Here is a 15,455-nt window from a genome sequence, read left to right on the forward strand (position 1 = left end):
AGGATAAATGTTTCTCATTGTACTGTTAGGTGAAAGATTCATTCAGCTTATAGCCCCAAATAAGACTCACAGTTGTCCAAAACCAATGTATGAATTCTATTCAGCGTATGAGTTTTATTGACAGAGGTGGCTGCGTCAATGAAAAATAACTTTTAAGAAGCATCTGATATGATAATAATATGAGCTTTCATGATTTATATGACAAAAAACTCAAATTTCATGGCTGTTCTTTTCCTTTTGTTTTCTGTAGATATCTTTCTTTCATTGTTTTGTGGATGTGAGTTTTGCCCGTTTGGACATGTATGTGACATTTGTGTGCCTGGTGCCCTCTGAGGTCAGAAGAGAGAGTTGGATTCTCTGGGGCTGGAGTTACAGATAGTTGTGAGCACTACCTAGGTGCTGGGAACTGAGCCTGAGTCGTCTGTAAGAACAACAAGTGCTCTTATCCACTAAGCCATCTCTCCAGCCCCCTACACGGCTCTTCATAATGGATATTTCCTGCCTCCACCCCCATCACACTCTTGGAGACTAAATAGAACTTTGGAACCTCTGGAGTCCTCTAAGCAGATTAAAATTTAATAAAAGTGTCACTCAAGGTGATTCTAAAGAGGTTCTCTTTCCATCAATCACTCTCCATTTACTTAGGGTAAATTCTGCTAATAAATGGCTCTTTTTAGTCACCTCTACTTCATCCTCTAGTGCGGCATCTGTACTAACTTTGTGATGCCTGGATCTGAGTGCTAATATTATTCAGAAATTTAAAACTGCGATATATAGTCTGCATCTTTCTGATAAATGCAAATCCTGTTAATATCAAGACTATATAAAAAGATATTGGGGGTATAGCTCAGTGGCAGAATGCTTGCTTAGCATGTACAAAGCCCTGGGCTCCATCTCCAGAACTGCATAAAATAATTTATGTATATTATACATATATTTATATATTCCATATACATACTTTTAAATGCATAATGAGTTATTTAAAATTCATATGAAAATGACTAGTGTTACTACTGACAGGAGACATTTAGAAGGAAGGGTTTTACCACTGACACATTTGTAGTTCCCAGTGCATGCAAAAAGATTCACTATGGCATTGGAAACTTGCATGAAAGTTCAGAGCTTTTTCTGATGCTTTTTCGCTGAGTGAACTGACACCAAGTTATTTAAGAGAGAGAGAGAGAGAGAGAGAGAGAGAGAGAGAGAGAGAGAGAGAGAGAGAGAGAGAGAGAGAAAGAGAGAGAGAGAGAGAGAGCTGAACTTAGAAAAGTTAGCCAGGTAGTATTCTTAGAGGCCTCTGAGGTGAAGGTGGTCCCGAGTAGGTGACTTACAGTGCACTGTGATGGCTGTTGAAGCCATCATACTTCTTGCGTCGATCAGTGAGCATTTGTAGTCTCCTGTGGCATTGCGCCTCACGTCTGTCAGCATGTAAGTGTTTGAGCTTCTTATTCCTTCAGGCTGTCCCTTTGGATGAAGGCAAAATGTCAGAGGGTCACACTTCATAACTACAGTGAGAGTGGTTGTGATTCTTGAGGAAGATGTCATTTTCTCAGACATGAGCAACCATATTTTTTGAATGGGCAAAATAATTAAAATTTATTCTATTCATATTTTGGTACTAAATTTGAAGGGCCTTTTAAAAAAATATTGTATTGATGACTTCTATTTTTGAGAGCATAGCTTGAGTTTGACTTTTAAAGAAGATTTTTAAAATAGCTAATATCTTTTTTCTTTGCCTTATTTACACTGCCAAAAACATTGAGGAATTCTAAAAGAAAATATGAATTGGGTCTTGGGATAGATGACCATACCTACAACAGTCAGGATTTGGAAGCAGGGAGATTACAAACTTTAGGATCAGGTGAATGGCATGGTGAGCTCAAGGTCAGCCTAAGCTATTTATCAAGACAGTGTCTCAATGAACCTAGGAAAAGAGGGTGGAGCTTATAGGCAGAAAGCTTGCCTGGCACATACAGGGTCCTTGGTGACATTCCAAGTTTGAGATAGTGAGAGGGAAGGAAGAAGAGAGGCAGAGAGAGAAACACACACACACAGAGACAAAGATAGAGAGATAGAGATATACACAGTGAGAGAGAGAGAGAGAGAGAGAGAGAGAGAGAGAGAGAGAGAGAGAGAGAGAGAAGACGGAAGAGGATAAAAAAGGAAGAGGGAGCGAAGAGGAGAGAAACAGAAAGGCAAGCAAGCAGACGGGAAATCCAGTCATATTTCAATAACAGTGCCAGACAGAAATAAGGAAGTATGGAGAAGACAGGGGGGCAGTAAAAGAGCAAGAGCAAGAAGGAGAGGAATGATTGGGAAAAAAAAAAAAAAAGGAAATCAAATCCAGGACGGCAAATACAGAGATGGCAGGAGTAAACATTCACAGCAACAAAGAAAAGCAGCAGGTACCTACTTCTAAACCTGGAATGTGAGATGGCCTCTGTCAACCCTGATGGCCAAGGTGAAACTCAGTTTCAAAAGTTTTATTTGTGAAAAAGGAAACATAGATCGGGCAAACAGCGCCATCTGCAAACATTTATGTTTGTAAGAAGAAGTTTCTTTTATGTGTCTTTGGAGTAATGCAGTGGGTGGTACTGTGAAATACTACCACCCACGCATATATAGTAGCATATAGTTTTCCTCAGTGAGAGGATGGTGCAAACAGTGTTCTTCCAGTTAGGACCCACATCACTAAGAATGCAATATTTAGAGTAATTTCCCAAAGTATCCTCTGTGGAGACCATTTCTTTCAGCTACGGTTAAGTACTGTGGTCAAGAGCCCCCATGATTATTCCAACAAGCTAGCTAAGCTACACATCTGAACTGTCTTGGCTTCAAAAGATCTGAGTGTGTTCAGAGAAGCCAGGGAGTGGAGCCTCATCCACGTTAGCTTTTTAGCAATCGTCCCTTTTTTGATTTTACAGTGATCTATCTAATTGTGTAGAGTGGATTTTATGTCTTATTTGGATAATTATACCCAGAGTTTCTGCAATTAGAGCTTGCTGTTGTTGCTTCTTTTTCCTCTTTGTCTCTGAACTCTTTAAACATTGAGGGGAAAGAAAGAAAGAAAGAAAGAAAGAAAGAAAGAAAGAAAGAAAGAAAGAAAGGAAGAGCAGGGGATTGGTGCCACAGATGCGTTCAACAGACATTTTACAGGTGGTATCTTTATTTTTTTTCTATTCCCAAGAATAACACTCTTTTTTCCTCACTTAAGCTAGCCAAGTATATACAATTGTCCATGTCAGTTAGAAGCCAGACAATAGGACAAAATGATAGTAGTCAGGTTCAGCTGATGCTTAAGCACTTACTGGTAAGTAAAACATGAACTCCTCGGGAGGTGGGTTGCCATTCCCCAAGCACTGAAGAGTGATGTTGTCCCCTTCTTTGATGGCCATTTTTGGTGGCAGCACTTGTATTGTCACCTGCTCTGTAGGATCTGCAAGAGTCACAAGCAGAAGTTAACAGTTTTTGTCAAGTACCAAATTACTCTGTGCATACTATGTAAATGACTAAATTATACACAATTTTCTCAAGAAGCTAGTAATGGTAATTACTTAAATGTATCTTTTTATGGAGGGATTGAAGTTAATAGCCACTTGCTATACCAAGTACTAATCTTGGTTAGGGGAACACTACAAAGAACTGTGTTACATAAAAATCAATTTCTTCTTAGCAAAATGTCTTTAACTGAGGTGGCAATGACTGTAATTATTTTATGTGTAAAAGACCAGTAGAACAATCTCACCGTGTGACTTCATTATAAGGAAATTGAATGGTGTTATATGAATCTTATAGCTTTGGAAAAACTAAATCAGGTAGCAAAGTCACTAAAGCTACTGGACTCCATCACACTCTTACTATGACATACTAAAAATAAAATGAAGAGACATGTGCTAAACAACACCTGTAGGGTTTTGGCATGCAGGACAATATATCTACTTAAAAAATTAACTCCATGAATACATACACATGGGGAGGGAGGAAGGGAGAGAAAGAGGGATGGGACGGAGGGAAGGAGTGAAGGAAGGAGGGAGAGAAGGAGGGACGGAGGGAGGGAGGGAGGGAGACAGATAGACAGACAGACAGACAGACAGAGACAGATTCAGAGAAGGAGACAGTGACAGAGAAGGACAGAAATTGAGACTGAGATCATGATATAGTCATCAGGACCATAAATATGTGGTAATTTTATGTTGCTCTTTAAAACAAGCATGACATAACTTCCATTACACATTGTTTTTTCTTCTCTTGAGATGGAGATTTAAGTATTTTTAAAGACATATTATTACTCAAGAGTCAAATGCCAAATGAATTAAACGCTGCATACAGAGGGGCATTATCCAGCAAACAGAAAGTGAAAGGAGGTAGTGGTGGCCTTATAAATAATTGGCTTTCTAACACCAATGCCATTTAAGATGGATTTTGAGATTGTATGATTTAGGAAGACAGACAAAAATGAATGATTGAGTTACCGGCCTGTTCTCAAATTTGTGAACAAACACTCTATCTACAAAGACCTATTATTAATATATATTAATTTCATTGTTACCTATTATGATGATGATTAGCTAGTAAAGTGAAACTGATCAGTTGCAGTTGGAAGAGCCTCCTCCGCTTCTTGCAGCCATGTGTGTACCTCCAACAATTAAATTGCAGAGGAAAATTTAGAAAGATTGTTGTAGATGTAGATTGTCTCTTTGACACCAATCTATGTGTGGACATCTGTACATTGCCATGTCATAAGACTAAACAGTGAGGTTCACACACTGCTTAGGGGTTTGTTACATGTATTTATTTCTGAAATTATTGCAGATGGCTCCCCAACCAGCAGGCTCCAGTGGAGTCGAAGAAGTGAATAAAGCTTGTTTTTGGCATCCCACTGACAGCTGCCATTTTTGGGTTCTCTCCCCGTACCTCTTCTTTTTTCTTCCCATTATTTGTTAGTGTACCTTAATTTCATGAACTGGTGGGAGTCATCACAACTTTTTTTTTCATAACATGTGTCAGGTTTGTGCTCAGAATGTGACAGTAGTGCACCTCTACTCAAGGCTGATACTAGGGGAGCCACAAGCATGCGTCTGGCTTCCTTTTAGTCCAACGTCCCGTCTCTGTACTCCATTTCAATCCCTTTCATACTAGACAGGCGAAGAGTGGAAGTGTGATCAGAGGATTATTGTAACACACCAGCATTTTTATCGTAGCCTTCTAGGTAGCCACTCGCATACCTAACAAAAGCGATGAACACTTATCACTTTGTCCCAGACTTTGGATTCTCCTCTGCTTGCTAACAACAAGCCACCCTTCTTGCCATTACTCTGGCTTTCTGCTGTGCCTCTGCCAGTCCATTCCAGCACTGGGCCCAGTGGTTAGTGCTTTTGTGCATCTTGCATCTGATTCTCCCCGTCTAGACACACCCAGCCCTTGCCTAGTCCATGCCCTACCAGCCTTCACCTGAGACAGTGCCATCAAGGTTCATTTGCCCCCTAACCCTTAGCCTTCCCTTTGCTTTCTACTCTTTCGTAACTATTTCCTCTGAATTACTTTTCGGAGACAATAATTTGACTATTGGAATGATGTTCAGAATCCTTCGTACTTTTTCTACACACTAGATTTTTGAAATGAATATTCCCTAATTTAGTATACAAGGTTATTTACATCACGTGAGATTGTTGTAGTGCACTACTTTCATGAACCTGTATGAAAATACTCTATTATTTTTTATCTTCCACATATTTATTCATTCACTTATCCTTCCATGCAGTCAAAGACTTATTAATTTAGCATCAATGTTATATAAGTAATGTGCAAGGATCATAAATTTGGAAACACTCTGCTCTTCATTTCAGTGAATTTTCTCTATTCACGAAAAAAAAATTAATGATTCAGACTATTACATTACACACTGCACAAATGGTAAAACCTACATGTGCGAGCCGAGGGAGCATCCAAGAGGAATTCAATTCCCTTCAGAGCTGTGTTTTAAAGAATAAGTAGGGGCTGGCTACATGAGAAAGGCAGGGCAATGAGAACACACGGGAACACACTGTGCTCTCCCAGAGGAAGGTGAACAGTAGAAAAGAATGGAGCGTGTAAAGTGTAGTGGTGAGTGTTGACACATAGTGCATGACTGTGCCTGAAACAGACTCAGCTCCCAGCAGCCGGGAGCATGAAGATTGAGTCTGCGCATTCACATTCTGAGATGCAGTGGAGTTTGGTCACAGCAGGAGTGCTGCAGCTGTGGGTTTTAGAAAGAGTTGTCTGGTGACCCCTAGATGAGCAGTTTGTTTAGGGTGAGAAGAGAGAGGTAAGCAGGCAGGAACACCACTCTGGCAATCACTGTGTGAAACACAGGAAACCAGGAATGTGTGTGTGAAGTCAGCACCAGAGGCAGAAATCAGACGAACAAAAGATGAAAGGGGGAGAACTAATGCATCACTCTCAGGCTCTCTCTGGCCGAGTTATTTCATCCGGTTCTCTTTCTTGAATGTCCTCTTCTATCATTCTCTCTTTCTATTTTCTGAAGTCTCCCTACAGCGGTGGTTTTGCACACGTGCTCCATATATCATTAGCAATAATATTATCATGTTATTTTTTTAAATAATGAATCCACTGTACAGCATCTCTTTATACCCACTGGATAATTTTACTTGAGTGATATCAAGTACTCTGTTTTCTAGCAAATCTTTCACATTCTACTAATGTGTGCAAGAATTCCAAAATCACTGTCCTTGGACACCTGACCTTCCAGGAGGTCAGGTTCTTGTGATATTTATCACTTGCAACCTCACACTGACAATTTCCTTTTGATGTAAGTGTCTTGTTTCTCAGCTGGAAGAATAAGCTCTTTGAATGAATGTCATGTCATCCTCAAGAAGCTCAATAGTGCCAAACCCTCCCCACATGGCTATGGTATTATTATGTCGTTCTCTCATGAGCCCAAAAATTCACCCACCAGCTCATCTGTATTTCTGTAACTCACACACCTGTCACTTCCTTGTGAAGACAATTTCCCAAGTCTTACTACTCCCCCCTTACTAATTTTAAACTTAGAAAGCTAGCCAGTCATGAGGCAGTATTTGTCCCCCCGACCCCCTTCTAAGGAAATGGTCAGAAAGCATTAGGAATTCCAACGAAATACATGACATTATGCTATGGTTGGAAAAGTATTGGAGGGAATTGTTCTAGTTCGAATCTTTAAGGACCACAGTGTCTTTCAAGTACAGAACACATATTCATAAACAGTAGGTAAGACTGTTGAGTCTTTTTCCTATAGGTTTTCCAAGAAAGAGGAGTTTGCTTGTGTATCAGAGTTTGTGGTGAGGACTGAAAAAGTATTTTAAAAATTAAAAGCATTTGAATATTGTTTCTATTACAAAAAAATTACACAATTGCGTATTCAGTCACTTACAGTAAATATCAAACACTGCTTGTTCTGAATGAATTGTTTTCTGGCCTGAGGGTCCATAGTATGTCACAGAACAGGTGAACGGCATTCGTATGTCTGCCTTGGTTGTCTTATACTCCAACGATGAAGTCATGGTATACAATTGAGTAACTGGATCAATTTCCTTTTGAAAAAGTATGACCACCTCTAAAGAAAGCAAAGAAAACCAATGCTAAGATCTTTCACCCAAAAGCCACAATCCATAATTAAATATCCCAGACTTTGAGATGTGAGTTTGTCCTTTTTTTAAATTTTATTTTATTAATTTATTCATATTTCATCTCAATTGTTATCCCCTCCCTTGTATCCTCCCATTCCACCCTCCCTCCCATTTTCCCCTTACTCCCCTCCCCTTTGACTGTGACTGAGGGGGACTTCCTTCCCCTGTATATGGTGCTGGTGAGGATGTGGAGAGAGAGGAATGCTCCTTCATTGCTGGTGGGAATGCAAATTAGTACAGCCACTTTGGAAATCTATCTGGTGCTATCTCAGAAAACTGGGAATAGGGCTTCCACAAGACCCAGCTATTCCACTTCTTGGAATATACCCAGAAGATGCTCCAGCACACAACAAGAAAATTTGTTCCACCATGTTCATATCAGCCTTATTCATAATAGCCAGATCATGGAAACAGCCTAAGTGTTCCTCAGTAGAAGAATGGAGTTTGTCCTTCTAATTATACTTAGCAGCAGAGAAAAATTGACACTCAGTGAGGCAAGATGTCATTTCAAAACTGTGAATCAGAGGTTTAGGCAAAAATAGAATCCTGGAATCCTATCTCCTACTCAGTTTAATTAATTTCTAGAACATGCCATATATAGCACTATTCTGCTGTGCTTCTGCCTCTTCCTCATGAGGGACAACATGGTATCTAAAGAAATCACTTCATGAGTTAAAGGGTACAAAAAGTAACTGAAGTGTAGAGTTGTAAATACAGAAGGGGCAGCGTGTTTGATTCTGGACAGCCCATAGAATGATCAGGCTATACAATACACAAACAGCCAGACTCACCTCCTTCAAGTGGTTGCAGCACTTTTCCATTCCTGTACCATGTGATGTTACCGTCCGGGTAACTGTCTCTTGAAATGCAGTCACCTAACTGAAAAAATTCAAAGGAAAATTTTCTCATTTAAAATAGTTTCAAATCTTTTTTTCCAACATGAAAACCCCAGGATCTTCATGAAATGAAGTGCCTTGAACCATTTAATTTCCAACTCTAAGAAATCACCCTATGGATCTTACATAAACATAATGCTTCATATTAAAAATGTCTTACCCATTTTGAAATGTGCAATAGCACTTTCCACTGTACCTAAAATCACATCCATTTAAAGGCATTCCTAAATTCATTTTGATGCTATCCATTTTTAATATTAGCTAACTGACATTATAACTATATTAATATTGATTATTGCTGTGGTTCATAGATCTTCAAATGCAAGAATCATTTAGTGTTAAAATGTGGCACCTCTCCAATTCCATTTCCATTTCTCAGTATAAATACTTGCCATGTTCTATAATCCTCAGTTCATTCTTCAAGTGAGTCTTAACTATATTATTCAACACCTATTAAACACTGGGTAGTAAAATTAAATAGGGTTCCAAAAACCTGATATTACCCCCATTACAAAACCAAAGGACTAATGAAGTATTTTAGTGAATAAGGATGAGATTATTACCCAATGCTGTGCTCACATGTGGGAATCCATTTTTGCCTATCAATTCTACTTCCCTTCACACCTGTGGTAATGTGATCATTTATATTTTTTCTCACTGTATCCTTCAAACTTTCAGTAATTTACTTTAATAGAATAAAACCTAATTGTTTTGTAAGTCTAGATTAGTCTCAGAGCTTTTTACTTATCTAGATTATCTCCCAGTAATCTTTCTTGCCTTGAATTTTAGCAACCAAAGTTTCTGAAACATCAAAAATCCATGTCTACCAGACAGACCACACTCCTTCACATCCTATGATTTCATTTAGTTGGAAAGTTCTTCCTACATTTGGCCTGGAGGAATCCATTTATCATTCACAGATTGTATCAAGCAGTTGGTTCATTCACATCAGAAAGACCTTCCTCTTGAAAAATGTCCATGGCTTCTTCCACATGTCCATTGTCATGCTCATAAAGACAGTGGCCACAAAGTTCTCACTGTGACTTTCTGTGCTCTCTCGGATTGCACCTAGAGCACTTCAGACTCTATAAGAGCAAGTGTATCTTGTTTGTTTGGGCATCTAGGGGCAGGTAGACTGAGTAAAGCAGTTAATAAAAACAAGTTCTCACCTTTTTTAGCTTGTCTGTTTCGAGAAATGGTGCCTTGTTTACAATTTCAGGTTTAGATGGTTGCTCTAAAGTTAAGTAGAAAAAGGTTTAAGTATACTGGATGAATAAAGGACACACATAATTATGGAAAAAGTATTCGTATAAACCAAGCAAAAGTATGAATGCCAAAGAATGGGTTATTCTCAAATAATCCAGATTTATGGGTTGCAGCAGGTATAGACTGTTAAGTATTTGCCTCATGACTTCAAATATTTTTATAAGTGATTATATCTCCTTTGAATAAAATTTCTTTAATACTCTGTAGATGTTTTATGAGGTGAATATAGATTTGATGATAAGCATGGGCCAATGTTCTAATTAGGATATATTATTTCTAGTTGATTACCATGGGTACTTTGTGCTTATCAAGTAGAAGGCCTCCAACTCATTAGTTGAGGATGCTATAGCACATGAATCCAAATCACAAAGCTTTTCATTTGAAGCATACATTTCTGAGGCTTAGGCAGCCTCCAGGATCTCCAGGGAAAACCCCATTGGTCTATATTTTTAACAAGCTCCTAGGGGATTCTTAGGCACAATGAATTGTAAGAAACATGGCTGTAAAAGAATGAGAAAACTGTGTAGAGCTATACATGCCCACTTTCCTAGATAAACCAATGTTTATCTATTATCTCACCTTGTTAAGTAATTTCTTAAACTAATTTAAGTTGGATAACTTTTATTAGTGTATATTCATTGTCCAATATAACAGAAAGTGTTATTGTGACATTCTTATATGACTACACTATGGAATTTGATTTTATTTATTCCCATTGTCATTTTCTGTACTGGCCTCACTGGTTACTTTTCTTTTTCTAAACAATACCTCTTATGCCTTTAAATCTCATACTTTAAAGTATAGATTTCATATATATGAGAAAACATAGCATTCCTCTTTCTGCCTTCAAATCTCATAAAGTTTGGATTTCATATATATGAGAAAACATAACTCCTCTTTCTGAGCCTATCTCTTATTTTGCTTAATATAATGAACTTCAGTTTTTTTTTCATTTTCTACAAATATAATCTCTGCAAAACAAACCTAATTTTTTTATGGCTGAGTAATAACATATAGACTTATACTATACATATGTTTTATATTATGTTTATATATATTTTCTATAGCTATCATGTAATAATGGACATCTGAGCTGTGTCTGGGTATAGTGCTGTGACAGTAATGAGTGCAGATATCTCTGTCATATTTTAACAAGAATTTTCCATTGAGTGCATGCCTCCAGCTATATCCTATAGCAGTTTGGTCTTCAGTTCTTCGAGGAACAGTCATTCTGATTCTCACAGTGACTTCACTAATTTGTATTCCCACCAGCTTTATATATGATTTTCCTTTATTTTTACTCATGAGAATTTATTGTTTGATTTCTTCAAAGAACTATTCTCACTAGGATAGGAGGAAATCTTTATGTAGTTTTGGCTATCAATCCCCCAGTGGCCGAGAATGTAAAATCTTTTAATCTAATATTTATTGGCAATTTGTACTTCTTAGAACTTTCTACTCTGTTTGCCCAGTTATTGATTAGTTTATTAGAGGTCAATGTACCCCCCCCACCCCTGACCACACACTTAAGTTTTTTTTAAGTTTACTTTAAAAAATATAGTCTCAATATAGGATTTATAATCTTTTGGTTTTATATAAATGATGAATTTTATACCTCAGAAACGGATCAACTAAGCTGAACATAGTGGCACATGCCTTTAATCCTAGCACTCTAAAGGCAGAGGCAGGCGGCCAGCCTGCAAAGCAAGTTCCAGGATAGAGAAATCCTGCCTCAAAAACCAACCAACCAACCAACCAACCAACCAACCAACCAACCAACCAACCATCCAACCAACTAACACAAAAACAGCTTAATTAAGTAATATATAGAAAAAGTGAATTGACTCATCATTCAGAGTAGAATTATTTTTCTAGAAATACAGGAAACTAATACTTTTTCCTTTCATAGTTTTAATATTTATGTTTTCAATTTTTGTGATTTCCACATTTAACTAAATTGATTTTTGTATACTTACTACTCTTACCTAACCAGAGTATGATAGGAATAAACGACAAAACCATTCGAGTTACAAAATGATTATCACTAGATTGTATGAAAAAGTTACATTCTTTAAGCTAATATTAAATTTTTTTGCATATTTGTTTTATGTTAGAACAGTGAGTACAGTTAGCTTGTATTGACGCCATACACTTTACTTATACACTTATGGAGCTTACTTACAACAAATTTTAGAACTATAATTCTGCCAATGGAAGTTTCACAATGATAGAAGCAGTTGGAAACAAAACACAAAAGAGACTGACTCACAGTAGTACAAATGCAAAATTCCTGAGTGTTAAGAAAGTGACTACAAATTAGCAAAAGTGAACAAAATCTCCCCTCAAAATAGTCACTAGCTTGTGGGGGGAAACATTTGGCATGAAGGTTGAATCCTCTCCTATGTTAGTACAACTTAATGCTCTCAACATTTCAGTGGAACACTCTTCAAATTAAAACTGAATTATTGATCAAGCATTGACTTTTGCTTAGAACTCATGCAATCAAAGACAAGCATTTAATATATTGAGAGAAGAATGCACCCAGAATATTTAAACAAATGAAAAGTCTCGGGTCTTAATTAAATAAACCAAAGCTCTCAAGACCCAGAAGCCAGTTCTTAAATGACACCATCCTTAAAAAGCTCAAGGGATGGAACACATTAATTAATTGATGTGATTTTTAAAACGGGTCAAAATTAACATAAAGGAAAAGACAACTGGTGTTTAATTTCTCCTTCAGTAGTAATAGGCTTGGAAAATATGAAGAGGTTTGCAAGTTTAGGCTCTGAATACAAACTTGCTAGGTCATTTTGTCAACTTTTACTACTTTTCAGTTCACTAAGCAGGACAGCAAGAAGCCTGAGCTCATGTTTGCTTCCTCTTACTATGCAACATGCTTATACTTTAGTTCTTACTAAACCTGGTAATATTTTATCACTAGGAACATAATCACAAACACTGCATGCATGCTAAACCTATGAAGTGCTTTGTTTGCATTATTTCTAAAATTCATCATAAAAAAAAATAATAAGCTTAGGCTGTAGAGAACAAAAGAAAAAGTCCTGGTGAAAGGATGCTTAATTTTTAGTCCTGAAATTTTTATTCATTTTTTTTGTTGGAAAAGTCACAGCGAGTTTTGTGACTTAATGATAATTTAACAATAGTACCACTTCTATTTTGAGTTATTTTCTCATAGATTCTTGCTTCAAACCCTTTGTATTAACTGTTTCTTGTATGTAATTTTCTTTTATATTAGTTTGTACCGATCAATGAATATTAGTTGTAGTATCATTAAAAGGACACATACTATTTTAGCAAAATTGCATATTGATTCCCAAGTAGTGTTTAAAAAACTTCATGTGAATTATGTCTTGATATGATCCATAGATTTATAACCAAGTATAAAATTGAAAGTAAAAGCATCACTACAAATTTGTTTGTAGCATTAATTTAGTTAAGGTGACTACTTTAAAATTAAGCAAGAGTTTGTTTCAGAGCATTCCTGAGTTATGTCTCTAGAATCCCTCCCCTGACTATGTGTCAATTACAGAATTATGTGTAGTTACCATTTTTCTTTTTTGCTGGACTCACTGTCTCAACTGGAGTAGCTAGGATCATACTATCATAGGAAAACATTTAAAAATTATAGGACAGGGAGATTTAAAAAACAAATTCTGAAGTAAGCTCTGGACCAGACAATGCAGTGGTTTGTTGCATATGTAGGGGCGTGTTTGTGTGTTTCTGTGTGTGTGTGTGTGTGTGTGTGTACCAGATCATATGTGAGTGTATGTGTCTGTGTACCAGATTGTGTGTGTGTGTGTGTACCAGATCATATGTGAGTGTATGTGTCTGTGTACCAGATTGTGTGTGTGTTGATATCATGTACCACACATCAGATTCTTAACAATGGAATATAATTCTAAAGCTGAATTGATTTCTTTTTAACTAAAGACACCACAGGCTTTCACTAATATCCTTTTAAAGCTTACCTTAAATAACTAAAGGCTTAGCTAGCTATAAAATGCTGCATGAAGCTTTGCTTTTGCATCTGCTTTTCTGGAATAGGAAACAGGTACAGAGATAAGAACTGATCAGGAATAAATACACTAAAACCGATTCCCCACTTCCCAGCTCTAACTCTCAAGCTTTATAAGTAGTGAATGCTATCAATATTGATTTTCAGAAAAAAAGTGGAAATCAATATCTTACTAAAAGTTACATTTTGGACACCTACCCTGCAATAGACAGATAAAGATGCGGTTCTGGGTACAAAATTGCCCTTAGTCACCCACTATATCCTGGCAGTACTGTATAAACCACACACGGGCTAGCTCAGTCAAGGAACAGGAAGAGACAGATGCCCTGGTAGGCGTGTGCAGAGGCGAGCCTCTTAGTCCTGATGATAATCAAATCTCTTACAAGTTACCAAGCACTTAAGCTCAGTGTATCCACAGAACAATGTTGTATTTTTCTCACTGGATGGGGAAATGTAGTTTTTAGTATATAAAGAGTCAAAATGACCTGAGTATAGTGATGTGTTATAATTCCAATCCTTGGGAAGTGAAAGAAGATGAGCAGTAAAAGGCCAGCCTTGACTACACAGCACATTTTGTATAACAGCTTTGGTTGTGTGAATCTCTGGTTCAATCCCCCTTCACTCCCCTTCCAAAACAATGAAAGAATCAAACTGTAACATACAGTTTAAGTCTTATTTGTTAAATAGCTTGTTTTTTATTTCTTTCCCCTTGAAAATAGGTTTTTTTTTTTTATTACTATTTTGAGGTTTAACAATCAATTTTCCAATTCAACGAAGCATTAAGGGCCATATGCATGTAGGAGCTGTGAAATTATTTCTAGAGCTGGCACACATTGGCCAGTATCTCTAGGATTGGACAAGTCCTGGATGGACTGAGGCTGGACCAAGTCCTGGAAACAGGTTTTCTGGTCCACAGAGCACAGAGAACTGGCAAAGTAAAACCGTTGTGTTAGAGGGCTCACCAAGAGCTGCCCCACATCCTTAAGCAAGTGAGCTGGGTCTTTTTATGTTCCCTATCCTTGCTCTGAAGTCAGATCTGACCTCCTAAGTGGCCGGGCTGCTTTTTCTTTTTCTCAGCAAGTGACTATAAAAACACTCAGTGAAGAGGATTCTAATCACTTGAACAGAAGCAGCTCCTTACCATGAGAGACCTTCTTCCTTAGTTCCTGGATAGGGCTTCAGTAGCCACAGAGAAAAGCCTTCCCTGTTGTAACCTAAAGCATTCCTTTTACTGAAGAGGTCATTTTAACCCCAGGCAGATGGAGACTTGCCAAGGTCAGGACTTTGCGGCAGCCCAGACAGAGCAAGGTCTTCCGGTGACTAGCTCACAGATTTCTCTATCTCATCACCAACAGCCATGTGGCTCTCTGGGCACCTGTTTGACCTCTGAGCCTTTTGTACAGTCATTGGAATGAATCTTTGGAAACTTTCAAAGGTGTAATCTTGCTTCCAAGAGTTTTATTACTCTCAAATGTGTACTAAATACAAGGGCAGTTTGATATTGGTGCCATTCAGAAGCTGATTAGTGGGGACAAGGCACGTTACTTGCTTGGACTTGGGTTGTTGGCTTGTGGGTAGAGTTTCTCACAACAG

General features: G+C 37.7%; 1 protein-coding gene across 1 annotated transcript in view; it reads right to left on the bottom strand.

Moving 5' to 3' along the window:
- The window catches only part of Alcam (activated leukocyte cell adhesion molecule), a 191,053-nt gene that overhangs the window by 26,734 nt on the left and 148,864 nt on the right, over positions 1-15,455 (bottom strand). Inside the window, exons 4-8 of the mRNA XM_051150040.1 lie at positions 9,730-9,794; positions 8,456-8,543; positions 7,409-7,591; positions 3,309-3,436; positions 1,332-1,464 (exon numbers count right to left, since the gene is read on the bottom strand). Coding sequence (XP_051005997.1) covers positions 1,332-1,464; positions 3,309-3,436; positions 7,409-7,591; positions 8,456-8,543; positions 9,730-9,794 — 597 coding nt within the window. The remainder of the gene's footprint in view (positions 1-1,331; positions 1,465-3,308; positions 3,437-7,408; positions 7,592-8,455; positions 8,544-9,729; positions 9,795-15,455) is intronic.

The sequence above is a fragment of the Acomys russatus genome, chromosome 8, assembly GCF_903995435.1.
Source record: "Acomys russatus chromosome 8, mAcoRus1.1, whole genome shotgun sequence".
Classification (NCBI taxonomy): domain Eukaryota; kingdom Metazoa; phylum Chordata; class Mammalia; order Rodentia; family Muridae; genus Acomys; species Acomys russatus.